Genomic DNA, 26823 nt, shown 5'->3' with positions numbered 1-26823 from the left:
GATTGAAAGAATGAGAAGGAATTAGACTTTCACTTGTAATGAAGGCAAATAATGTACATGCTAGGAGTAAATGAACGAGAAAGACTAGTCATCAGTGAACGCAATTTAAGACTCAAGAATTTGATGAAAGAGCTGCCCTAGCTGATGCCACAGGTCAACTGTGTGAGTGGTTAAAATGAAGGTCAAGGAAGGAGGGGAAAACAGGGTAAGATTAGAAACTAATAATTTCCATGACTGTGACAGAAACCAGGGATTGTTATGCAAAAGCAAATGATACTAGAGAATTAGCACAATAAATAATACATATTATAAAGTACAGAGCAATTGTAACCACTGTAATGAAAAGTAGTTGGAAGTATGAGTAAAAGCTTATTCAAACTGTTTTTCTGGGAACAAGAAATGATACAACAAATCTAGTAAACTGCAATATCAGATACTACAAGAATCGTATCTTTCATATGTACACAGTTGCAAACAAGAGTAAATTCTATAAAGCATCAGTGTCTCGAATTGTGTGTGTGGAATACAAGGGCAATCAAGAAGTTGGCCCGGTATTATCTTTTACCTTTTTATTCTGACTTGTTTCAGGCTTTGAGGAATTTTTTCCTTTTTTGTGAAGGAGAAACAATGGTGAAGACTCAATGGGACACTCATAAAGAGAAGTATGGACCTTTTCAGAATACCGCTGGAAATCTTCGACCTCCACATCTCTATCCAACCTGTGTTTGTAATAGAGGAAAGAAAAACCTTAAAAATGTTGTTTAGAATTACATGATGAAACTATGGCAGTCAAAGAACTTTAGCAATTAAAATGTGTGTGTGTGTACACATACATGATGGGCCTTTATCCACCAACCACTACCTTAATGAGAACCCTTGAAATGATCATTTAACCAATTAACCAATAACTTTGTACCTGGCACCAGCACATTCTGACAGATGAACATGTTTTCCCTCACCATGCTCTGGGTGATGGGGACCTCATCTGTGTTACTTAATCTGTATTAAATTCCTTCCTTGCACGTTTTTGTACTCAGGGGGCCCTCACTGTCTTTTTTAAGTACAAAACAAAAACGGAGCCTACAGAATGGGAGAAGATATTTGCAAACAATATATCTGATAAAGTGTTAATATACAAAATACACAAAGAACTCATACAATTCAACGTAAAAAAACCAAACAACTTGATTAAAAAAGGGGGCAGAGGACGTAAGTAGACATTTCTCCAAAGAAGACATACAGATGGCCAACAGACATGTGAAAAGATGCTCAACATCACTAATCATCAGGGAAATGCAAATCAAAACTACAAAGAGATACCACCTCACACCTGTCAGAATGCCTGTCATAAAAAAGACAAGATATAACAAGTGTTAGTGAGGATGTGCTAACCCTCAATATAAATTGGTGCAGCCACTATGGAAAGCAGTATGGAGGTTCCCCAAAACATTAAAAATAGAAATGCCATATGATCCAGCAATTCCATTGCTGGGTATTTACAGAAGAAAACAAAAACACTAATTTGAAAAGATATATGTACCCCTATGTTCATTGCAGCATTATTTACAATAGCCACAATATGGAAGCAACCTGTCTACTGATAGATGAATGGATAAAGATGCGGTATATATATGTAATATTATTCAGCCACAAAAAATGAAATCTTGCCATGTGTGACATGGATGGATCTAGAGGGTATTATGTTAAGTGAAATAAGTCAGATGGAGAAAGACAGATACTACATGACTTCACTTATATGTGGAATCTAAAAAACAAAACAGACAACAAAACAGAAACAGAGCCATAGATACAGACAGCAAATGGGTGGCTGCCAAAGGGGAGGTGGGGGTGCAAAACCAGTGAAGAGGGTTAAGAGGTACAAGCCCCTCTTACAATGTAAATAAGCCCCAGGCGTGTAACAAACAGCAAAAGGGATACAGTCGATAATACTGTAATAATGGTATGGGGACAGATGGTTAGCAGACTTATCTTGGTGAGCATTTCATAACATATGCAAATGTCAAATCACTATGTAGTACACCTGAAATTAACATAATACTGTATGTCAACTAAATTTCAATAAAAGAAAAATGATGAAAAAAATAAAGCCATGCATTAAATTTAAAAAGACTTTCTGAGACCTTTAAGGATGATTTGGGTATGTTGCTCTGTACTATACCATTGATAGTAAGTACAGAAATAATCGCATTTAAGATTTATAGTTTGCTGTATGCCAGGTGCTTTATGCACATTATCTCATTTAATCCTCATAACAAGTCTACCAGGCAGGCCCTGTTATTATTTGCATTTTGCAAGTGAAGAAACGAAGGCTTACTTAGCCAATGTCATACAGAAATTAAAAGGCAAAACACCTACACACAAACCCAAATGTGTCAGTTTCTCAAGCACATGCAAGCTTTTAATTACTACCCTCTAATGCCTCTGATATTTCATAGTTCTAAGTTTTAACACCATAAATATTTTCATTATCGACTTGATCTTTATCTATCATGCAGATTTATGAATAATAAAAATATTATACCTGGTAAAGTAGGCATTACTTATACAGCCAGTGAAATTAGCATACTGGGGACTGATGGGTGAGCCACCGAAGTAGAACTTCTTTTCACCTGCTTGTGTCTGTTCCACTTTTCCTTTGGTAGGGTTCTTACTCCCAAGTCTGCTTTTATCTACTATCAATTCATACCTGTAAGGAAAAAGCTTCTTTAAGCACTACACAGCTAACATTTTACCTCAAGTTCCATTCTAGGTTGCAGGTTTTCTCATGGAATTGAAATGGAACATTTGGTTAATGACAAGATAACAAGTTGCCAGCCTCTTCGTGAGACTCAGGATAAAATGGTTGACTATGTCTATATGCAGAAAAGACTCTCCAAACCATGAATAGAATTTAAACCCATAGAAGCAAGTTCAGATGACTAGTCATCGGCAACTTTTTTTTTTTTTTTGGTGTGGAAAAATCAGAACATAAATCATGGTGATCATTTGTGGGAAACTATTTCCACTGTAAAGCACATTGATAGTGATTGGAAGTGGTGTCTTGAAAAGACCTATTAATGTTGTTTATAATGGGAGGGCTCCATAGAAGTGGACACAGAATAGCAGCAGTCTACAACAGAAATTTCTTTCTTTTTCCAGAAAGACTTTCTTTTTCTGAAAAAGAAACTCAGTATTACATATTTTAAAGATAAAGTTAGACTTTTAAAAATGTGGCCGTAAATGCAACATTCTCAATTGTTTAACTAAAACCTAATGAAACCAATTATTTGCTGAGTTCCTTCTATGTGCAAAACACTGCACTCAATTTAGTAAGTGCTATGTGCAGGTACTTCCCTCAAGGAGAAGCTTATGGTTTCACTGGGAAAAAAACTTTACATACCTGTTAGTTAATTTTATAGTGATTTATTTGGCATGTCTTAAAAATTAATATCAATTTTTTAAAAAGAAGGTAAGTTGTTCCTTCTATCATTTTTTTAAACACTATAAAAGTAATAATATAGCCTATTATTCACAGTGGTCACTGGACGGAATCATGCCCTACAGATAAAGCCATATGGTGGAAAGAAAATAAAGTGAGGAGCTGTACCTTGCGGGCGAGACAGAGGTAATGATGAAGTGGGACAGCCCGTCATTATACTGCTTATCTGCCGACTGCACCTTGATTCCCTTTACATCCATGATCACAGTGCCATTATCCAGTGAAATGGAGAACACGTCTGACTGAAATGCAAGCACAGGTTTTTTAACTAGGGAGGCCAGGTATCCAAAAGATGGACACGTTTTCAACACTTACTTAATGGGATTGCTTAAAGGAACACCCATCGTGTGGGAAATTTGCTTGAAAAATAATTTTTATGAACAACAACAACAAAATATTGCTTGTATTGGTGTTACCTATAAAATCAGATACATTTCAATGGAAACAGGAATTTCCTGTATTTTGAACTGAAAATTTCAGGTGATTTTGTCATGCTAAGTAGTTGTCATCCCAGCATCAGTTACTTTCTTAACTCAGGCATTTCTATTCTGTCATCAGTCTCACTTTTGAAAAGGCAATACTTGAATTTCCTTGGGGATGTAGCTAGATGACCAGGCATGGGTTAATTTGCTAATGTGGCTTTTTAAAATGTTTCACTTTTCATCTACAGAGGCAGAAAAATTTAAAAATAGCAGAAGTTAACATCTTTTTCTGAATTTGCTTATTGCTTGTCTTAAAATATTGTCAAAATGATAACCTTCCTTCTCTTCCCTATGTGGGCATCAACCTCTACAGTTAGCCCTCAACATAACTACTTTTTGTGGACAAAAGGTATTATTTAACTAACCATGGTAATCTGAGGCAGGTTTGGTAGCAGAGGTCCTACAAAGTGTTTTGGGTAAATCCTCACGGATGCTACTGATTTAAATTGGATATAAATGTGACAGATACAAGGTAATAAGAATGAAAAGTAAAAGCTGCTTTTATAAATCATATTATGACCTGGTCCATCAGTATATATATTGGTGATGACCTTTTCAGAGATAAATCAGTTAGATCTTAAGGTCACCAAACTTTTACAAACCTTATTTTATTCTCAACACAGTGTATCTTTATAAGCTGAGCTACAGTGTTCTATACCAAATTCAAGAACTATTTCACAAACTGAATCACACATGAGTTTGTATATATACACAGAGGTTCTTAACATTTTTTGTGCTATGCACTCTTTTGGCAGTTTGGTGATAAATATAGACCGCTTCATAAAATATTTTAAAATCACCCAACAAAATATGTAGGAATACAAAGGAAACCAATTACATTGAAATACAGTTTCAAAATATTGAAACAATAAATATGTGATATAGTTATATATGTACTTCTACATTAAGGCACTAAATAATAAAATCTATTAGCAGATCTAATAACTACTGCAATTTAGAAGTAGCAATGAGCAAAAATATTTTGAGATACCTGTGACAATTATAATGTGCAATGAAAAATACCTGTGATTTCTATTAATGACAAAGTCACAGGTACTGCTAAAATTACTGTGGTTTGTTGCCAACATTCACAATTGAAGAAAATGCTAAATTTTAGTTAGAGAAAATAAAGTTGTAATTTTTTCTCACCTAGTGCACAGACCCACTGAATTCTTTCCATGAACCCCTGAGAGGTGGGTCTATGAAGCCCAGGTTAAAAACTCCTCATATACAATATATATAATATTTTACAAAGTGTCTGAAATGAGACATTTGTGTGTGTACACGAGTCAAAATTAATCTGAATTGAAAATCACTTTTAATGTGCTTAAAAGTATTTTTAAAAGACAAAACAATTACCACAAAGAAGCTTCCACAGGGAAAAACAAATACTTACCCCTGAAGCATAATAGAATAGTAACCCATTTGGCTGTAATGTTCGGAAATTAAAACCTCCCTCAAAGCCATCGAAAAAAGATATTTTCTGAATTGAAGCAATGAAACTCTGTCCATTGAAATATGCTCTGCGGGATATCTGTGTGCCAAAGAAAGTAGGAATACAGTGTTTGGATAATTATCAAAAGCTTAAAATGTCCATTTCTTACATACCAAAGGCCTTATCTGCTAGTTCCTACGTTAATAGTTATGTTTTAATTTCTGGTTTATACTGGAATTCAGGCATGCTAGCCTTCCTTCTGTATGCCTCTAAAAGATGGGGTTTCAGCTTCCCTACTTCCTCCACCATGAGTCAGTGAAGATGCTCACGCAGCCTCTCTGGGCTTTGGTAGCCCCAGCCATTGAAAAGTGAAGCAACTGGACAAGTCACAGAGGATCCCCAAAAGTTTTTTTAGCTTAATGATTCTTCTTTCCACTGGTGGCAGAAAAGAGCCCAAGGTGTACACAGGATCACAGAGAAAAGAGCTTTTTCAGCTTTTAAGAGCGGTAAGTTTCTTGTCTATTTATTAAAAACCTTTTGATTGTGTACTTACAAGAGAGTCTTCTGGGCATCCATAACCAACTCCCAGGGTTTCTGTCTGTTCTAATAAATTGAAATCTTTCTTTTGGAACTGGAAACCCTTCATGCATCCTCTGAAATTGATATCCAGGGGAAGGTGTACTCTTAGGGTCCTGGAAAAGAAAATTAGTCTTTACTGATATAGCCATGATGATGATGGTAGTGGTGGTGATGATGATGTTACCCTACATATGTAGGATATAAAAATTTGATTTTATTTGTAGTTATTTTTAATAGCTTTATAATTATTCATATTCTCATGCCTTCTTTCATAAGCACACAGTAATGTCTAATCTTTGCATACAGAACAGCTTTATTCTGCACGAAGCCAATTTGTTTACTTCTTTATAGTTTTCAAGATCCTTTAACTTACATTAGCTCATTTTATCTGTATAACAATTCAGTGATATAGATAGTGATGCTATTATTTCCCTTTTACAGACGATTAATAGGTTGAACCATAATGAACTGACATATGTATGGGTCAAAAATTGGCAGTTTCACATGGTTTACCTATAAAGTGAAACTGAGAAATATTAAGTAATTTTTTTTAATGTCACAAGTGGTAAGTTAGGATTTGAACCCGGGTCTTCAGTCTTCCACTAATCCACTTGGGTCATGAACTCATTTACTTGTCCTTAATGTATCTGCAACACACTAATCAACTAAGGCTAGAGAAGTTTTTAGTGAACGTTGGGCCTCTGGAACAATATCAAAGTGAGAAATCCTTTATCTTTAAGATCAAGGATGGCATTTTGCTCAAAACTGTAATCCTAGCACCCATCGTTATGGCTAATAGATAGGAAGTGCCCAAGAACATATTATTGGATATTGTATGAATATGAAGCTAATTTTGAGCACGTTACAATGACTTCCATGTATTTTAGGCGAACACTGGCCAAATTAAGGGTAACAGTCCCACTGTACTCTGACAAGATCATACCTGCATGACCATGCTAACTGACAGACTGAGGTGCACATACAGCAACCATAATGGTTAAATATCCCATGTGGCATGGCTGAAGGAATTGAAGAGGATATTTAGTTTGGAAAGGAAGCTTACGGTTGGGGCCTCATCCCAGAACAATTAGAATTTCTGGAGAATGGTCATGGGTAATGATGTTTATAAAAGTTCTCTAGGTTATTCTAATGAGAAGCAGGGTTGAGAGTGACTGGACTGGAATATCCTAAAGTTGTCTCTCAGTTTTAAGAGTCTCTGATGCTATGCACCAATGGTAATAAGAGACAGCTGAATTTTTGAATATATTAATGTTTCATTATACTTAATTCACAACCCCCACAGGCTTAAAATTTTTGTTTACCCTATGATGCTATTTGAGAGCTCAAATAAGTCTAAATTGATATTAAAACAAAAGTAAATGAACACAACGCTTCTTTGTTTTCACATAATACACATGCTCCACCTTTCCTCTTGCGGATAAGAAATATTAGACTATGTTCTAAGAGTAATAAATAATTAAAGAAATCTGTAGATCACATCTACTAGATGACAATTTAAGGGGGTCATGAGGACTAGCTGCACAGGGCCCACGGGTGAATGACTGTGTGTGTGCTTCTGTAAACGTGTACAGAAGTAGTAGGTGGGAATGCTCAAACATTTACTACACCTCTCCTGGATTTTGAATCCTCAGCCCAGTGCTTCGTTAGGAACAAGCAGCTTAACAACAACAAAAAAGCTTACCTTGATTCTAAAATTTCTGGGGGAGCTCCTCCAATATATATGTCTGTAAAAGGTACTTTCATCTTTTCATTGTCCATGCTCTTGACATGTCGTCTGTCAACTACCAAAATCATTTTCTTATCATTGTGGTAAATGATTGAGATCTGGGAGAAATAATGCATAGTAAGTTGATCACTGCTTAACAATCACCTTTTTGAAGACTGCTATATATTTTAATTATTCTGGTTGTAAGAGCTGGACCTCCATGTTCTTATGCTTGTTTGTTCATAAAGCGGGGAATAAGATCTTCCTTTCTTACTCACAGACATGAAAACTCTTACTTACATAACCAGAAGTTCATATTTGCTGGAGAAGGGTTTCCATATGGAGACAGAGCTAGCCCAAGAAAAATTTTGCTATGAGACCAACTGTTTTATTTTGCCCCTTTGAGGGGATGCAGGAAAAAAATGATAAACAGTTACCTTCTGGACCCTGGACTGAATGCTGCCAGGTGTCATTTTTTGGTGGTGTAGTGAGATGCTTTAATGAATGTGGGAAAATGCCAGTCAGAGAAATAGTTAAAATATTCTTTGTAAACCATCCTCATGAAGGCTATGGACTTTGAACTGAAAAGAGAAATATAGCCTCTATTCTCTGCATTTCAGTTCAACTTAAAAGATATATATTATGCCTTTTATATATTTTATTAAAGTGTAGATTTAAAGTAGTTGTTAGTGAAAATAGATGAAATATATTATCAGTATACTTCACATCTGTTTCAGGACTAAAGAGCATTCTTTGTGGGTTTTCTTTATAAGAAAATCTGTGTTAGTATTTTCTACGTTTTGGATAAATGGTTTAAAAGGAAATTATTTACTTATACCTACTCTTTTTACATTTAATGGGACTCAAGGAAAAAGCAAAAAAATAGCTGTGTATCTACACTCTCATTTTCAACAAATGTATAGAAGTGCCATCATAATCAAGAGATAGAGTATTAATGGGAGTCTTTTGATCAATGAATCAATTAAAATTAATCTTCACTGACTCTTTTATTAGAAACTCCAATATGGGACTTCCCTTGTAGCGCAGTGGTTAAGAATCCGCCTGCCAATGCAGGGGACATGGGTTCGATCCCTGGTCTGGGAAGATTCCACATGCTATGGAGCTACTAAGCCCGTGTGCCACAACTACTGAGCCTGCGTGCCACAACTACTGAAGCCCGCATGCATAGAGCCTGTGCTCTGCAACAAGAGAAGCCACCACAATGAGAAGCCTGCACACCGCAATGAAGAGCAGCCCCCGCTCACGGCAACTAGAGAAAGCCTGCGCACAGCAAAGAAGACCCAATGTGGCCAAAAAAAAAAAAATTAATTAATGAATTAAAAAGAAAAAAACAACTCCAATATGATAAAATATCCATTCTTTTAAAGCAAATGTTATCCCGGAGTTGAGTAGGTGAGGGCCTTTCACTTGGTTTTTATATGTGAAGGTGTTCAGTTTAATTACTTTCTCACCTATCTCATTTGACCATCTGATTAGATCAGTAGATCTAAATACAAATAAAACAAAATAAAATACTCAAACTGTAACGATCAGTACCTCATGGTATTTTGCATCATTAATTTGAGCTTTCTTCATTGTGTCTTCAAGATGCACCGGGCCATTGCTAAACCCAAAGTCATAGGACACATGTAGGTAACCATTGCGCATTTCCAGGGTGAAAAACATACTCTGTGGAGAAGAAAAAAAGTTATAAGACGTGAGCATCTGTTATTATGAAAGAGAAGGTTTAGCTGAATTTGAGAAATAACACTGTATTCTTTATTATTGAAACTGTTTGAAGACTAAAGAAGTCTCATGATATTCTTATTGTGAAATAAAAATCACAACTACATCCATATCAGCAGTTATGTCTCATTTATACACCAAAATTTTAATATTTATCTACAATTTAAAACAACCATCTTCTATTGTTTTTCATTTACTTTGTGAATTAATGAAATTTTAAATTTACCTTATTGACCTTCAACAATCTTGAAAACAGAGTATTATAGACCATATGTATTCAACTGCCCTTTTTTAAGGCAACATTTCAAAGTTATAACAGGCCAATAGATGTGATTACATTTCACTTTAAGAGCAAAATTGGTAACATTGAAAAAGAATTCCAAGGTATGCTGGAAAGAAACTTAGAAAATTATCAGCAAATATGGACCTAAGAAAAAGAAGGCCATTCCTGTGTTATTTTGAAACACTGGAGTTATGTAGATAAATACGGAATTATTATGCACTTGGACCATATGATATTCAAGAACCAAAGTAATTCTGTAACACTCAAGTAATTTACTGGTCAGGCTTGCTTGTTTTAGAAGACAGTTCATAGACACAAGAATTCAATGGATTTTCAGGACTTCCCTGGTGGTCAGGTGGTTAAGACTCTGCACATCCAATGCAGGGGGTGTGGGTTTGATACCTGGTTGGGGAGCTAAGATCCCACATGCCTCTCAGCCAAAAAACCAAAACATAAAAACAGAAGCAATATTGTAACAAATTCAATAAAGACTGAAACAAAAAATGGTCCACATTAAAAAAAAAAGAGAAGAATTCAATGGATTTGAAAAATAAAGTATTATGGAAAGTCCCTATTTCATAGAAAGTGATCTTTTGGGCAGAATTTATATACTCTTGAGAATGTGAAACAAAATCCACTGAGGTATAGAAAGAAAGTATTTCGACTTCTATTTATACTCATTTTAAAACTCTAAAATAGAGAAAGAAGCTAACTTTTAATATTTAATATGTGGATTGACTCTGGGCCTTCATTTTGTCCTTTGGATGGATTTTCACGGGATTTAGATTCACACAGTATGTGAGGCTTTGAGAATGAAGTTCCACACTTGAAGGCAGGCCATGGCCCACCCCCCCATTTCTTTGTGTTTAGCCTATTGCAATTATTGACGTTTATGTGTGCCTGGTTACATGGATTTATGAGTGAGGTCACTTAATAATAGACTATTTACAGTAATTTTCTGCTGAAATACAGTGATGTGAAAATATTTTGAGACACCTAGATGTTTGCAGATTATTTCCTGTAAGTTACTAAAAATGCTGTTAAGTTTCAAGAGGGTTATACATTTTCCTTATTAAATGAATTATTCTAAATTTATTGACCTTTATTTGTGATGACAAATGTCTTTTAGTAGTATAAAACCTACTAGCTACTAAAAAAACATACTTGATTTGTAATTTCAAGATAGGGGCATTATAACAATGGATGAGAAACTATTTTGGCAGGGAAGAAAGTTGTACTCTGGAGAGATGGTTTTTAAAAAAAAAATAAATTATTTATGTATGTATGTATGTATTTATGTATTTATTTATTTATGGCTGCGTTGGGTCTTGGTTGCTGCATGCGGGCTTTCTCTAGTTGTGGCGAGCGGGGGCTACTCTTCGTTGCGATGCGTGGGCTTCTCATTGCGGTGGCTTCTCTTGTAGAGTATGGGCTCTAGGTGCACGGGCTTCAGTAGTTGTGGCACATGGGCTCAGTAGTTGTGGCTTGCGGGCTCTAGGGCACAGGCTCAGTAGTTGTAGTGCATGGGCTTAGCTGCTCCGCAGCATGTGGGATCTTCCCAGACCAGGGCTCGAACCCATGTCCCCTGCATTGGCAGGCGGATTCTCAACCACTGTGCCACCAGGGAAGCCCTGGGGAGATGGTTTTTAAAAAATGCATATGGAAAAGTTTTCTATTGGTAAGTAAATTTGTTGATGAAAAGAATGTAAGTATACTATCATAAAAACTCTCATATCTGTACTATTAAAACATTTCTGGAAAGAAATTTCTAACCTGTTTAATAAAAGTCTTTCAAATGAAGATTTTTAACGGTCCTGAATTCCTTTGTTAAAGTTTACAAAATGATACGATATCTGATTACCTTGCAAGAACTGACATCAGGAAAGATGAAGATGTGCCAGCTGAATTTCAAAGACAACTTTTGCCAATTGGTGAATGAGACTGAATAACTGTACCATGATTTAGTAAGCACAGCCAATCATATATTTCCTACATTTTTATGTATTTTTATTTTTAAAAAATTTATTTATTTATTTATTTATTTTTTGCTGTGTTGGGTCTTTGTTTCTGTGCGAGGGCTTTCTCTAGTTGCAGCGAGCGGGGACCACTCTTCATCGCGGTGCGCGGGCCTCTCACTGTCGTGGCCTCTCGTTGCGGAGCACAGGCTCCAGACGCTTGGCAGGCAGATTCTCAACCACTGCGCCACCAGGGAAGCCCCTACATTTTTATTTATATGAGGTATTTTGTCTAGTTATGATAGCCAATAAAACTTAGTTTTGAAATAAACTGGTAGGACAAAACTTGTATCACAAAGTGTTTAATGAGACTTTCAAAAATACTTAAGCATGTTTAATTACACTGTTCTCACTAACACTGTCATTAATAATTTTTATATCATTAGCAAAATAAAATTAATTTTATTTTACTTCATCTTTATTTTAAAATTGTATTTATTTTTATTCAGTATTTATATAAATTATCTTTTTCCTAGTTTTGAATATTATATTCATATGTAGTATATGTATATCATTAATAAATAAAGAGATGTATGTGTGTGTATATACACACACACACACACACACACACACATACACACACACATAAATATTAAGCATGCAAACTTCTTTTTAACTGATTAGGGCATATGATTTAAAAAGTCAGTGCTAAATTTCTGTAGACAGATGCTCGCCTAGATCTTGGTGCTGATTTTCCTTAAAGTTCCCTTAGTTTATTAAAGGGGTTATATTTAACATACATCCAAAAATGTACTGCAGGGAAATGCATCTCATGGCTGCTTTTACTTACTGCTGACATCACTTCCCTGAAGGAAAAAAACCCAATTTTGCTTTCTAAGCTAAAACTTCAGTTTGATGGTATGACACACTCAACCTGGGAAGGTTCCTAGAAACATGCATGGCAGAAAGTAAAGGCAATAAGGGAAAAGATGTAGGATTTTTATTTTTACTCACTCCATTGACCATCAGGAGCACAAGGCCGTTGTCAGCTGGTGTTCTAACTTCTATGTCAAAGCGAGTCACCTGACCGAATTTCCCTCTCCTTGTGATATCCCTCACCACGGCATAACTAGAACCATCGAAGAAATAGCTGGCAGCCCGACTCTGAGTAAAGGCCAGTTTATCTCTGAAACAAAAATACAAGCATCATATGAATATGACAGCTTCTGTTATGCTTTTCAAGTGAGGCCCTTTTAACCCATTCTCACGACATTTTTCATGGGCCTTAATAGCATTTAAATGAAGTCCTGATGTCTGCATGGGAGACACAAAGAAGCATTTAAACAAACTGTTTGTAATGGATTTTTTTTTTCTCTACCCTATGCTAAGATAACAGAAGGTTCCAGTGAGAACCCAGTCTCTGGAATCTGAAATCAAAGCTGCAAACAAGTAGTTAAACACTTTTAACAATAGTGCATGCTCATTATGGTAGAGAAGAACTGAAAAGTTGTGTGCAGGCATGACTATTACGCAGTTTCAAAACTGGTTTCCCCCCAAAAAAGATTGAAAACCTGAATATTTACCCACACTTGTCTCATCTGCAGCTCTTGCATGGCTATCACATTTTTAGTACTCTTAACACTTTCTTACCTGGCACAGGGCACTGATTTGGAGGGATCCATATTATAGATGTGCTTAAAGTTGTACAAGCTGATCACATCATTGTTCAAAGTGGCCAATTCCAGGCAGCCAACGAAGCCAGGCAGGTTTAAGCTGGCAGGGAGCTGCGAAACAAGGTGAAGTCAACTGTGCCATGACCACATCTCATCCAGTCCACACAGATCAGGCAGTGAGACAACAGTAGGTCAAGGGGACCCTCCCACTGACAGAAATATCTTTCTAGACCTGAGTTTGTGTCTATTCTATGCTAAACCATTTAGAATAACAATGATTTTTCAGTTGTCCATATCTTAGCAGAGAGGGTGGGGTCTATTGAGCATATACTATGTGCCAGTCACACACCTGAGTGTGGATTCATGACCAAAGTCAATCCTTACACCAGCTCTGTGAGGTAGGTATTCCTGTCCTCACATAAAGAGAGGGAAAGTAATTCTCAGAGAGGTTCAATAATGTGTCTCTCACTAGTGAGTAATAGTTCTGCAACTGAAATCCTAGATCAACTCCCTGTCTTCCTGGGCCTTTCCTGTATCTGTCCTTCAACAGGTCTCATCTCCCCTCCTAGACCCCACCCCCTCCCTCATCCTAGGTATTTCATTTCATGCCTGTATATTAGCTGAGATAACTGAGATTTTGAAACTGTCGTCTGTGAACATGAAGACTAGCTATAAACTGATAAGGTACAGACATTCCTGCAGTAGGTGGGGGTAATTAATTACATAAGCATGTATCAGAATGAAATAAATTGATATTCAAGTGTTAGATATAGCTTGAAAGTATTTGACGCTATGAAAATATGGGTAGCACAGACCAGATTTAAGCAGCAGATTTATAGATCCTAATTCAGAATTCTACCACCCACTGAGCTAAACTCCTTTTTTTAAGATATCAAGGTTTCCATCCAAGCCCTGAATCACTGTAGGCTTTATGGACTTCTAAAAACAATCACTATAGATTTGCAATAAGTCAAAATATAGCTGGATAGCTCACCTTGAAGTTTGAAGGCACGCCACCAACATAAAACACAGTGTCCTCAGGATCCAGATCCAACAAGGAGTCATCTCCCGCAAATTCCCCCTTTTTAATAAACTTTTCCTCTGCGGTGCTACTTAGACTTGGGACTGTTAAAAACACCTTTCCGTGTTTTCCTACCCTGTTCAGATAAAGAATTTTCACTCTTTATTAGCCAGATAATTTATAGAAAATACGTTTTTTTTTAATGTCAAAATGTGAATGTCCCTTCATCACAGAACTGGTGATTTGATTTTGTCACTTTCATAAGCATTTAAAGAATGTCAACAATCAAAGGGAAGGGGAAAAAAGACATTCCATCTTGGAATCAATTCATGGATTGGCCAGATTAAAAAAATCTAATAATCAGATTGCTCTTTAGAAGTGATGACTATTCTTTCTAATTTTTTGTTTTCCACTAAGGTATTTGTGAAGGAATATAGGAATAATGGAAGAAAGAGGAGCAACATCCATAGAAAGACTCTGTGTGTGTGTGTGTGTGTGTGTGTGTGTGTGTGTGTGTGAGTGCATTCAATAGATTTTTTATGAAATTTGCAGATGAGCCCTGTGTCATGGATTCACTTTACCTTTCAATCTTGACAATGCTGAAGTAAGCAGGCCAGGAACTGACAGGCTTGGAGTCCAGGGGAATCTCTACATCCTTAGTTCCCAAATTATAAACGTACACCAGGTTATCATTTTTGATTGCAAGACCCATGTACTCTTTTTTGGCCTGAAATGTCAAGAAGTCTCTTAAATAAAATCCATATGAATGAATATCATCTTTCGTTCTCATTTCTTTAAAAGACAATTAGCAATCCAGATGCTTGGCTGTATATAAGGCATGTCTGGCTTGAATTATTACCCAAGTGCCTGTTAGACTGGGTAGCGCCTCATCCTTTGCAGCCTCCCTGTGGCTGCATCAGTGTGCTGCCCCTCCCCCCGATCCCTCCATGCCTGTCCAAATATACCTTGGGCAGGAAGGCAAGCAACTGCGGGCTTGTGGACATTTGATGGCTGCCAGGAGTGTGCTAACCTTGTTTGGTTAATCTGGGGATATAATGCAGCCTGGCAATACCGATTGCTATGCACCTTCAAAGCAGGGTTCAGCATTAAACATAATAGGCCTCTGTACTCTGGATGTCTTTGAAATGCTGCATTCAGCCTCCTCAGAGTTAGCAGTGTGAGGCCGATATGAAGAAACCACAGAAATATCCCACACAGAGAGGGAATTACTTGTCCTAAAGTCACTACTTTAGTCTTGGCCCTAAAATGGTCTATACCTTTTGAGGCGCTAGAATGGAAATTTTGTTTATTTGCATAGGTAGCTTTGTTTAAAGGCAAGAGAAGAAGCACTTATCTTTCCTTTCAACATTATTCCATCATTTACAACCACACGCTCTTACGTTTTTGCTTCCGAGATATAGGACAAACTGATCTGCAGTCCCACCCAGCTCTGGTTGCTTCACAGGAGGAGGCTTCATGTACAGGCTCAGGGACGTAAAGGTCTTTAAGTCATCCATTCTGGCTTTGGGATGCACTTCGACTGCCGACTGACCATCAAACATCATGGAGACTTGGATCTGGAGTTACAAAATTATTCTATAAAAAGTACCCCGCAGAAATGAGCATAGTGCTTTCCCATGGTTCTCAATGGGCTTCCCTCATTCCTTATGAGGTCTCTGAGCTTTACCCATGACCTCCGAGCCTTTGTTTACTTATGTCCTCAACTTGTTGGAGAAAGGATTTAAGGAAGATAATATAGTTTAAATTTAAAGTGAGGTGAAAGAAAGCAGAACAAAAAGGTGACAAAGTAGGTCTAAGAATGAGGATAAATATGCATTCCACAATGAACTACATATTTGGTTAAGGTGAACTAAACAGCTTGAAGGGATACTTGGTCAGTTATCCAATTCACAAGGCCCATAAAATTAACAACTAATTGATCAGGAGAATAATAACTAATCTTGGGTACTAATATAGCTAGGACCTTTTTCCTAGGGTCTTCAAAAGAGGAACATGGGGTGAGGCTGTGAGCAATATCCTTGACCATGTCTGGACAGTTGGGAGGGGTCCACAGGCCAGCTTTGAAGTCTTAGATGGAGTCTTAAAACCTGGCTCTGCCACTTACTAGCTATGGAACCATGAGCAAATCACTTAACCTGTAGTTTCCTCATCTGTAAAATGAGGACAATAAATTTGTTATGAGGATGAAACAAGATGATAACTATAAAGTGTTTTCCAGTGCCTGGCTTTATCATTATAATAACTGTAGTGATGAGTTCATTAAGATGTTTCTTATAATGATCCTTAGAAAGGCATCACAACAAAGCAGGATTTAGTAAATACATTTCTAAGAGACCCAACATAACGTGCTGAACTGGTCTGATTCAAGGTGATTTTCAGGGTATTAATAAGTAGATGGACTGTGTATATTCATGTCATTTATGCAAATATTTATGAAGTATTACATAATTGACTAATATTAATTTGGTTAATACTAATGGTCAGTGAGTTCAAGATTATATTTCCAAGTGCCTAGAGTGCAGCTGTCCTATGTTGCCAGTTGAGTAAAGGACAATAAATCTTAATGAACAATCAAGCAGTGTATGGGATTAAAGTTCCTTTGTAAAAACTGAGAGTTTGAAAAAGATGTATATATGCATAGAAAGCATCTCCCTTTGGGGAGCTGTGTGGGCCCCAAAGGCATTGCCAAGACTCTCTTCAGAAAATGGTTTCAGGTGATTAAGGCCCCCAAATTCTACCCCATAGAAATAAAACTACCAGAAGGCATTCACAGAAACCTAGCATTGGAAATGCCATTTCTTGACAATAAATCTTTTTTGAAATGTTCTTCAAGGTATCTAAAAAAGGTGATTTGTGGTGTGGGACCAATGATCATATATCATTTAAAAGCTGGGTATACTTACCAATAATAATTTCCTTCATTACAAAATAGTTGATTTCCAGTTCTTAATTCTGTCAGTAATTAGGACCAACAGTCTGTTCAGGCTGACTCTCAATTGAAAAAATAAAACCATATAATTTGGTTGTAAAAAATAATGCTGGTCTATAAATTAATAAAAAAACAAATCAGAAAGGGGGCCAAGAACAAGCCACGTTTTGCCACACTGTAAATGTTAATTGCTGTGTCAGGATATTTCCCATCAATGCCGGCACTAGTTATGGTGTTGTGTTGCTTCTGTATAGCATCTCAGGATGGGGTCTTTGTTGAAATTGTTCAGTTTAGCTGCTATGTGTTAAGGCTGTAGAGAGGTCAGTAAAAGCTTCATATCATCTATGTTGCACTAGAGAATTCTTTGAAGAGGTAGATGAGCAAGATTATTCCATATAGTAACTGCACAAAGACAGCTGTTAGGATAATGAATAATAATAATAATAATAAAATTGAGTCTTTTAGTGGGGTTGGCTTTCCTTGACTGCTTTTGCTCTACGAGCTTTGTTGACTAGGGTAAATGTGTGCTTCTTAATCTTGGTTACACATGAGAAACACTGAGGAGCTTCAAAAAAATACAGGTTCTGAGGCCTTCCTCTAGAGAGCATGAGTATTGCTTTGAGGTTGGGACCAGGAATTGGTTTGGTTTTCAAAGCTCCTCACGTGATTCAAATGAACGGATGGAGCTGAGAACTACCAAGTTGGATAATATAGTAGAAAGTTTCCAGCTCTGGAAGCTGCCCAAGGAGCCTGAGCTCAGCCTCACGCTATCATTATCACCCAGTGACTGATGACGACTCCTTTCACTGGTTACCTTGCTGGCAACGCTTCTGGTCTGAGCAATGAGCTCTCGGATCCTCTGGATACTGGCAGAAACGTTGCTTGCAGGCCGCTTCTGCTCTACCGTGCGAAGCTGATCCAGGAGCTGAGGAACAACCTCTGTCAGATTTCCAACTGCAGTTAATAAAAATTAATCACTTGAGTAGATACCTCGGTATTAAGTCTACTTCAGGAATGAGATGAAGAGACAACAAATACATGGTTACTTCTGGTAGAACTATAAGAAATTATTTTTAATTCTGAAAAATTAGTAGCTAAGCCCAAAGCATAATCAGTTCCTATCTTGTGACATTTATAATACATATTGAACTATAAATTGTATGCAGAGCAAGCTGACATATAATGTACACTTCTAAAGGGCAGGGCCCATGACAAATATGCAGATGTTCATTTCACTATATAGCACAAGTCCTGCTTGCATTTCTAATATAACTGATATAACAGGTCAAAAGGAATGCTGGGCAAAAGGAGGTGGCATCTTGTTTTCCAAAATGCCTGTTCACATATCAGAGTGCCACTGCAGTGGTCCCAGCAGAGGCAGAGCTAGATGGAAGAAACAAGGGAGCATCCAGAAAAGTGGCAGTTGTGCCAAGGTGATGGGCAGCCATGGTTTATGGTCCCAGACAAAGGTGATGGTAGGAGCAGACCTTACTGACTTTTTGGGTTACTTTTTGTTGTGTGGGGAGGGGGGATGTATAACACACACAGAGAAAAGAGCACAAATCATAAGGATACAGCTTGATGAAAGAACCCCAGACACAGAGAATGCCGTAACTTTCTCCAAAGTTTCATGGACTGGAGCACTGGCTCTCCATGTGTGGTCCCCAGACCAGCAACATGGAGGTGGGGCTCGGGTGATTCCGATGCACACTAGTGTTTGAGAACCACTGGACTTGAAAATAAATATCTTTGGGGAAACTCCTATCTAAGGGTAGGGCATGGTCACTGAGCATTAGCAGCTGAACAAAAGCAAGCCTCTTCCTGGAGCCAAACTAAACTCAGATTCAGGAGAATATGTCAGTGAGGACCTAGGAAACTTCTCTTTTCTGTACTTAAGAAACAAGGTGCTTCTCCAGCAAAAGGAATGAAATCAGGTAAATAATAGCTACTATCATTTAGTGTATTTGTTAATACAGTGGTAAATATTTGTTATTTGGATCACTGACCATAATAGCTATGCTATAAAATGGCTATTGTTATAATAGTCTTAAACATCAGAGGCAATAAAGTATGTTTAAAGCATTACATTAAATGTTGATTATGAAACTGTGTTCAAAACAGGGTTTCTCTACCCTCAATTCTCTCAGAGAAAGGGAGCCCCTTTAGAGTCTTTATGAAGTCTCATATTATGGTATGCTTTTTCATTTACTTTGTTTTGAACCACAAAATGCTATTTGAGGAAAGCACACAATCAGTGTTAGTTCTAGATGGTTACTGGAATCACTGATGGGACTGAACAAGGAGGAAAAAAAATTAACACCGATTTCGTAAATATTCCTGAGGCAATATCTTTACAAATGTAAATATTGGATATCATGTAGGCAAATTTTTTAAAGATTAAGTTTCAAAAGAAATTGAGTGGTTACATGAAGGGCTCATGAATATATACTTAAAAGATGAGTGTAAAAGAGCTATCTTCCTGTTACAGGAATGGATATTGTGCCCTGGGATAGAATTTCTAGCGATGGACAAATCCATACGTGGATTTAAAAAGTTGGCTCTTAATCCAGATGGAAGTGAAGGGAATACGGTCTGCAAAACCATTCTGGTGAACTGGAAGTTCTAATCATAACAAAGACATTGATATTTAGGAGGTACGAAAAGATGGAATAAAAATATGAGACTGGAAAAAAATTCTCAAGTAATATGTGATCTTAATATCTATGTATAACTAAATTAATTAGATAGATATCAACATATTTCATCTTCATTACTATATATTTATATTCAAGCTGGCCAACAGACTTTACTTCTTAATGGGAAGCTGAAGTTATATTTGGCCATATTCAGTACTTGTTGGTAATAACCTGCTTTACTCAGGTAAGGAAAAAGCAATGATGTTTAGTAACAGCAGTGATGTTTAGTAAATTTTTTTCCTAAAAGCAAACCAATATTTTGTTAACATATTTATTCTAACAGGTGATTGCCCTTCTTCCCCAAAGAATCAATCTTACATTGATAAAAACAAGTGTTACCATTATTTCACGTAGAAAAAAATTGACTCAACCAGTCTGTCTGGTGTTTATTTATGAGAAATACATATATTTCCTATGTCCACACACATACATACATATATATTGATAGATGAACTGAGCAAAAGTTTTTATCCTTTTCTAAGCTAACTTCTATAATATTCCAATCTAAAACTTGAATGAAAAAAATTGCTTCTTAACAAAAGATATGTAGGGTTTAATGGCCAATTCCTCAATTGGATACAAATTGTGAAGTTACTAAGTGATACCTGCATCTCTGGCAGAGTCCACTGCAGTGTTGTAAGCAGATGAGTCAAAATGTTGAAGATTCTGTGACCAGCTGGTTAGACTGTTAGCCATCGGGGCGGCCGCCTGCTGGACTTCCATTGTGGTCTTGTTAGCTTCCGCGGTGATCAGCTTGGACTGACCCAGGCGCTGCTGAGCGTCACCTTCACACAGAGCACAAGGACATTTACTTTGCAAAGAAGCAGGACATTTGATGGGGTCATGAATATCCATTTCATCACTGGGATGAAAGAGACCTCAAATTCAGGCTTTTCAGCCAAACCGAGATCTTTAAATAAATGTTAATTATGGTGTAAGTCAGGTGCACTAGAATATTGTAAATAGTATTAACAAGTGAGCTTGAAAGACTCTAAAGTCTCATTAAAATCATGTCATTCATTTAAATGATTTCCAAATTAAAGGAAAATTTTTAAAAAAGGGTAGTATTTCTTCAGGTTAGAGACCTGGTGAGGAAGCTATAGAAAATGCGTATGAGATACTAACTCATAAAATGCCTATGTCTGAAATTCATTGTAAATATCACTTTCTTCTTTGTGGGACACCTTCTGCCATAAAAATGATGCTCTAGTACAGAAGTAAATTGATAAGGAAAGGTATTTTTGAATAAGAAAAGCAAGTTTCAAAAGAGATCTATAGTGAAATTTTTGTTAAGTTATATATTTAAAATATAAACAATATAAGTTTACAACAAAATGATTTTTTCCTGGGTAATGAGATTATAAAAGATTTCTCTTCTTTCTCTTTTCTTATTTATATTTTCTAATTTTTCTATAATGGTCATGTATTATTTCTGTAATAAAAACAATTAAAAATCACACAGGTGAGGTTGTAGCTTTAATTATTTTTAACTGGAGAAACATTTAACTTAACCCCACATGCTCTGAACTCTGATGGATGTAGCTTTGAATCCTGGGTCTGCTTCTTTTTGTTGCTGTGCCTTTTGGAGCAAGTTCCCCAACCTTGACAAGCTTCAGGGTTCACATCAGCCTAAAGGCAACAGCAATACTTTCCCACATGAGATAATGTTTGTAAAACACAGCCCAGTGCTTAGCATGTGGTAGCTCTGATGATGCTGATGACACCCCTCTGGCCAGGGCTTTGGCATCCTGTAGTTCTGTAGCTGAATTTGCTCTGGGTAGTGAAACACCACATCCAGCAGCAATGTGTTAACTTTCACTATACCGGGAAAAGCACTTATGCGCCCAATCACATCTTTCTAAGATACCACTGTAGTTCCAGATTAGGCAGCATGAGTGCTCTTGTTTTTCTCTCTGGCTCAGTGGTCTCCCTGCTTGCACTCTAAGAACGACGTGGCACGTAACAGAGAGCAGCTGTTTACTGCTGGGGCCAGAGAAACCCAATAACCAAATTAGGGCATATTTGTTAATGAAAAAGGATGTTCACAAGAAAGTAGGTTACCAAATAGTATAAACATCATGATCTCATTGACATGCATGCGTGCACACACACACATATATACAAGATTGGAGGAAAATGCTCTCAAATTTAATTGTCACCCCTAGGTGATGTGACTACAGCTTTTATTATTTTCCAGAACTTTTGTGTGTATGTGTGTGAGTGAGATAAACATAGTTTCTTTTGTCATCAGAAAGCAATATTTATTTATACAAAGATTAATAAGCAAAGAATCACCTACTCTTTCCTCAAAGGTTTACCTAGTGAACAAACAGATGAGCTTTAAGTTCTCCCTGAGAGCCTCACCTCTCTCTGTGGCTTGTAGTCTCTTAATGGCATCATTTAATCTGTTTTTGAGGGCACTCTTCCTTGCTAGGGCTCCACCCACGCGCCTACTGGTGTCAGCCACTGCCTCGTCACTGCCTGTGGAGAAGAAGCCAAAAAAAGTACAAGTAGGGCAAAGATGCCAGGAAAGAAATCTCCATTGCAACAAAGAAAATTCTGGTTTGTACCACTAAGTCATCTGCAATATTCTGAATATGATATAAACATAGAACACCAATTCTGGAAAGCGGCATTTCAACTCAGAGGTAAAGGATTGCAGAAAACTTGTAACACTGCTTGGGAGTGATTTAGGATGTCATAAAGTAACTCATACGGATGTACAGATAATGGCTAACTTTTTTGATTGAAAAATATAGCACTGCTGTGACTAACAACCACGAGCAGCACAACTGATAAAAAGCTGAAAAGATCTATCTATACTTATGGTGATAACTGGTTAGATAAGAATAATTATTTTTTCTTGATTGTTTTAATAAATTTTAATTGATACACAACACACATCTAGAGAAGGGTACACAATTATAAGTGTACAGCTTGATGAATTTTCACAAACTGAACACAAAATATAACCAGCGCCCAGGTCAAGAAAAGCATTTTTAAAAGCATTATTAGCCCGTTATGGTTTCCTGGGACCTCCATGATTACCCAAAGGTGACCACTATTCTGAATCCTATCTCTGTCCGTTAGTTGTGTCTATTTTTAAGCTTTATTCAAAAGAAATGATAGAGTATTGTAATTTTTTTTATATCTTTGTATCTCTATCTTAATTTTTGTACAGTTGTAAGTTTTGATATTGGGTAGTTTAAGTCTTCCAGTTTTTTTTTTTAAATTCAAGACTGTGCTGGCTATTCTTGCCTACTCCCATCCACCCCCATTTCCAAAGAAATTCTAAAAGCATTCTGTATATGTGTATACAGTTCTGGTACTTTAATTGAGATTATATTGAATCTATAGATAAATTTTGGCAGAAACTGTTATTTTTACAAATTCAAGTCTTCCACTTAATGAACACAGTTTTTATTTATTCTTCCCTAGATCTAAATTCTCATTTTGATCATCATTTATTTAGATCATCTTTTAATTTCTCCAGTAGCGTATTATAGTTTTATGTGTAAAGATCTTAGCATCTTGCATCAGATTTATTCCTAGGTAATTTATGTTATTGCAAATGGTGTTATTTTAAAAAAAGTTAATTTCTAATTGTTTTACATAGAATTAAACTGGATATTTACACATTGAATCGATAATGTGGGGAATCCTTGTTTTATTTCCAATCTTAATGGAAAAGCTTTCAATATTTCAGTATGAATATCGGTTTGTTGAATATTATTTTATTATTCTTTATTAGATTATGGAAGTTTCCTTCTATTCCTAGTTTGCTATGAGTTTTTTTAAAACATGAGTGGGTAGCGAGTTTTGTTAAATGATCTTCCTGCATGTAGTGAGATAAGCATATGAATGTTCTCCTATGTTCTGTAAATGTGGTGAATTGCTACTGATGTTTTAAACGTTAAAATATCATTGAAATCCTGGAATAAACCTAACTTGGTCATGTATTACCATTTCTATGTATGCTAGATTTGACTGGCTAATATCCTGATTAGGAGTTTCACATCTCTGTTATTTAAGAGAGAATTTGGCTTATATTTTTCCTTGTTTATAACGTCCTTAGGTTTTGATATCTAAGTTTTGTTGGCTTCATAGAAAAAAGAGAGTATTTCCTCCTTTTCTATTTTCTGGAAGAATTTATGTACTAATGGTGTTACTTCTTCTTTAAGTGTTTTGGAGAATTCACTGGTGGAGCCATCTGAGCCTTGAGATTTCTTTGTGGGAGGGCTTAATTACTGATTAGATTTATTATACATATGTATGTACATACAGTTCTATCAGATTTTCTATTCGTTCTTGCATCAGTTTTGATAATTAGTCTTTTTCTTAAAAAATTATTCTTGAAAATGTACTTGTAGCATAGACCCTAACTGGTGCTACCTTGGCACAAATCAAAACAAGTCATGATGTAATATCTTGTCACCTGAACTGAAGGATCAACTTTCCCAAGAATTCTTGTTTCATGCTTTACTTCCAAAGCATCAGGAAATGTATGTTTCTTGACAAACAAAAAAATAATTTCTTCACTTCCCCTTCTTTCCTTTCTCTCCAATGGGCTTGCAAATATATACTCTCCCATGGTGTACTGTCTCTTTTCAATTATATAGTCTTGGTGTGCTTGGTTTATTGTTCAGTTATCTTTTCCCCATACATGTACATAATGGGTATATATGGGTGATGCTTAGTTGATTTTGTCAATGTACTTGTACCAAGTACAATGTAACCAAAGTCCAAGCATTTCTTTCTTGTTTCCTCTGGGTAGTGCCAATAATTTCCCAGAATTCAAGGAGGGTCTTAAACATAATTTGTTGTTGTTTTGCACCCTCTCTCCCTCTTTTAGTTTCAATTTTTGAATATTGTGATACAAGCAATCTATTCAGCTCTTCCTTTTGGGTCTTGTTACTGCAAAAAACACTGGCTGATATACTGAGAAAGAATATATTTAACTATATTTGGAGTTTTTGATAAAATAGGAGAAAGAAAGTCTATTTGGGGCTGGATGTTTATAAGAAGAAATGCTTCATAAAAAGTCTGTCCTATTTGGAACTCACTGTCTTACATAGACATTTTTCATTTTACAAATTAATTCAGTAGAAGATTTTAAAAGACAGCAGCTTCCTGAGTTTATTACAGATGGCTATTTGATATAGATAATGAAAAAAAGGAAATCTGGTAAATAAAGATTACTGATCATTGAAATTCATTTGGAAATGAATTAACAGTAATCTGAAATTACAGTGTAACTCAATAGATGAAATATGGTTCAATTTGAAAATCTGAATTTATATTACAAACATGCATATTTTCTAAAGGGAGGCAAGTTCTGATCCACACAGTCCTAACTCCCCATCAGTGTCCCTTTGGCAAATAAACATATGAAGGGATTTAACCAAACAATATCATGAAATAGGTGACCAGATCTGAAAAATATTCAAAGAGACCAAAGCAGAGAGATTTATCTACACATAAAATATGGAACTTTGAAGAGACAGCATTATCAGAATAGAAAAATTGCTTTCATGAGGTTCAACAAATCAGTAATGACAGGATTGAGAAAATACCTTGCAAATTATCAAGGAGAATAAAATACTTAAGTCACTGCATCGTGAAGACCCACATACTCTGGTCTTCACAAACAAAAGCAATACATACATATGACAACATTTATCCAAAAATATTTTACTATAAGTATTCTAATTCTTTACTGCTAACATCCTAATTCTTTTCTAAAGAGCATGTTTAAGACTAAACTTGTATAATGAATTAATTAGAATGAAGAAACAGCATTTTTATTGTCTGTTTACACAGATAATAGCTGCTTTATGGTAATTAAATAGTTAAATAGTCTGCATATGAAAAAAAATGCATTTATTTTCTCTACATAATGGCTCTACATTTAAACAAGAGAGAAAATGTACAGTTAGACTTCAGGTTAATTGCTTTGATAAAATCACATGAAATTTTCAGTTTCAAACTTGGTCTTTGTTTTTAGGCAGTAGAAGTTAGCTAGATAATGGATTTCCAACCTCATTAGTCAATGCTCGAATATCCTTAGGAATGAGCTCATTACCTCAGAGATGAGTAAGGTTTAGTACAATTCTTAGTTTGATTGTTTTCAAGAGTAACTCATAAGATTCAAAACTAACTGAAATGATTTCACTTTTAGTTTTTCCTCCCTCTCCCACTCTGGGATGTGCTTGATTTAGCAGGTGCAGACACCAGCCTTTGGAAATGCTTTTTTCCATATGGTCATTAGGCTTGTCCTAAATACAGCAAACTTGTATAACACAAACTACAAGAAAGTGCAAAAAACCAGATGGCTTTGTGGTACCCTGTTCTCCTGACTCTCACAGTGCTGACCCATCCCTTCATGGTAAAATTTTAAAGGGCCTTCTGAATTGTTCAAGGAAGGTTACATTATGTGCAATATAATTTTAGTGTTAAAGTGTATTTTATGGTACTATCTCCTTGAAAATTGACATTCATAGTAGGTTTCTATTAATTAGCCTTTTTGATTAGCAAGAATATCCACTATATGTTGGATAACTATATGTTTCCATGTAATTTTACTACATGGAATTTTTTTTTTTTTTAAAGAAGATGTTGGGGGTAGGAGTTTATTAATTAATTTATTTATTTTGGCTGTGTTGGGTGTTCGCTTCTGTGCGAGAGCTTCTCTAGTTGTGGTGAGCGGAGGCCACTCTTCATCGCGGGGCGCGGGCCTCTCACTGTCACAGCCTCTCTTGTTGTGGAGCACAGGCTCCAG

At 36.3% G+C, this 26823-nt stretch overlaps 1 protein-coding gene across 3 annotated transcripts in view; it reads right to left on the bottom strand.

Annotated features, from left to right (window-relative positions):
* The window catches only part of LAMA4 (laminin subunit alpha 4), a 151768-nt gene that overhangs the window by 17870 nt on the left and 107075 nt on the right, over window positions 1-26823 (bottom strand). For all 3 annotated transcript variants that reach the window (XM_024115576.2, XM_024115577.3, XM_024115578.3), the window contains 15 exons: window positions 22410-22526; window positions 20651-20830; window positions 18164-18303; window positions 15800-15976; window positions 14981-15126; window positions 14373-14535; window positions 13356-13489; window positions 12720-12891; window positions 9279-9410; window positions 7698-7840; window positions 5970-6108; window positions 5378-5515; window positions 3608-3741; window positions 2543-2707; window positions 566-719 (listed from right to left, as the gene is read on the bottom strand). In XM_024115576.2, coding sequence (XP_023971344.1) covers window positions 566-719; window positions 2543-2707; window positions 3608-3741; window positions 5378-5515; window positions 5970-6108; window positions 7698-7840; window positions 9279-9410; window positions 12720-12891; window positions 13356-13489; window positions 14373-14535; window positions 14981-15126; window positions 15800-15976; window positions 18164-18303; window positions 20651-20830; window positions 22410-22526 — 2234 coding nt within the window. The remainder of the gene's footprint in view (window positions 1-565; window positions 720-2542; window positions 2708-3607; window positions 3742-5377; window positions 5516-5969; window positions 6109-7697; window positions 7841-9278; window positions 9411-12719; window positions 12892-13355; window positions 13490-14372; window positions 14536-14980; window positions 15127-15799; window positions 15977-18163; window positions 18304-20650; window positions 20831-22409; window positions 22527-26823) is intronic.

The sequence above is a fragment of the Physeter macrocephalus genome, chromosome 10, assembly GCF_002837175.3.
Source record: "Physeter macrocephalus isolate SW-GA chromosome 10, ASM283717v5, whole genome shotgun sequence".
Taxonomy (NCBI): domain Eukaryota; kingdom Metazoa; phylum Chordata; class Mammalia; order Artiodactyla; family Physeteridae; genus Physeter; species Physeter macrocephalus.
Note: the sequence above shows the minus strand (reverse complement) of the source record. Positions and strands in the feature narration are given on the sequence as shown.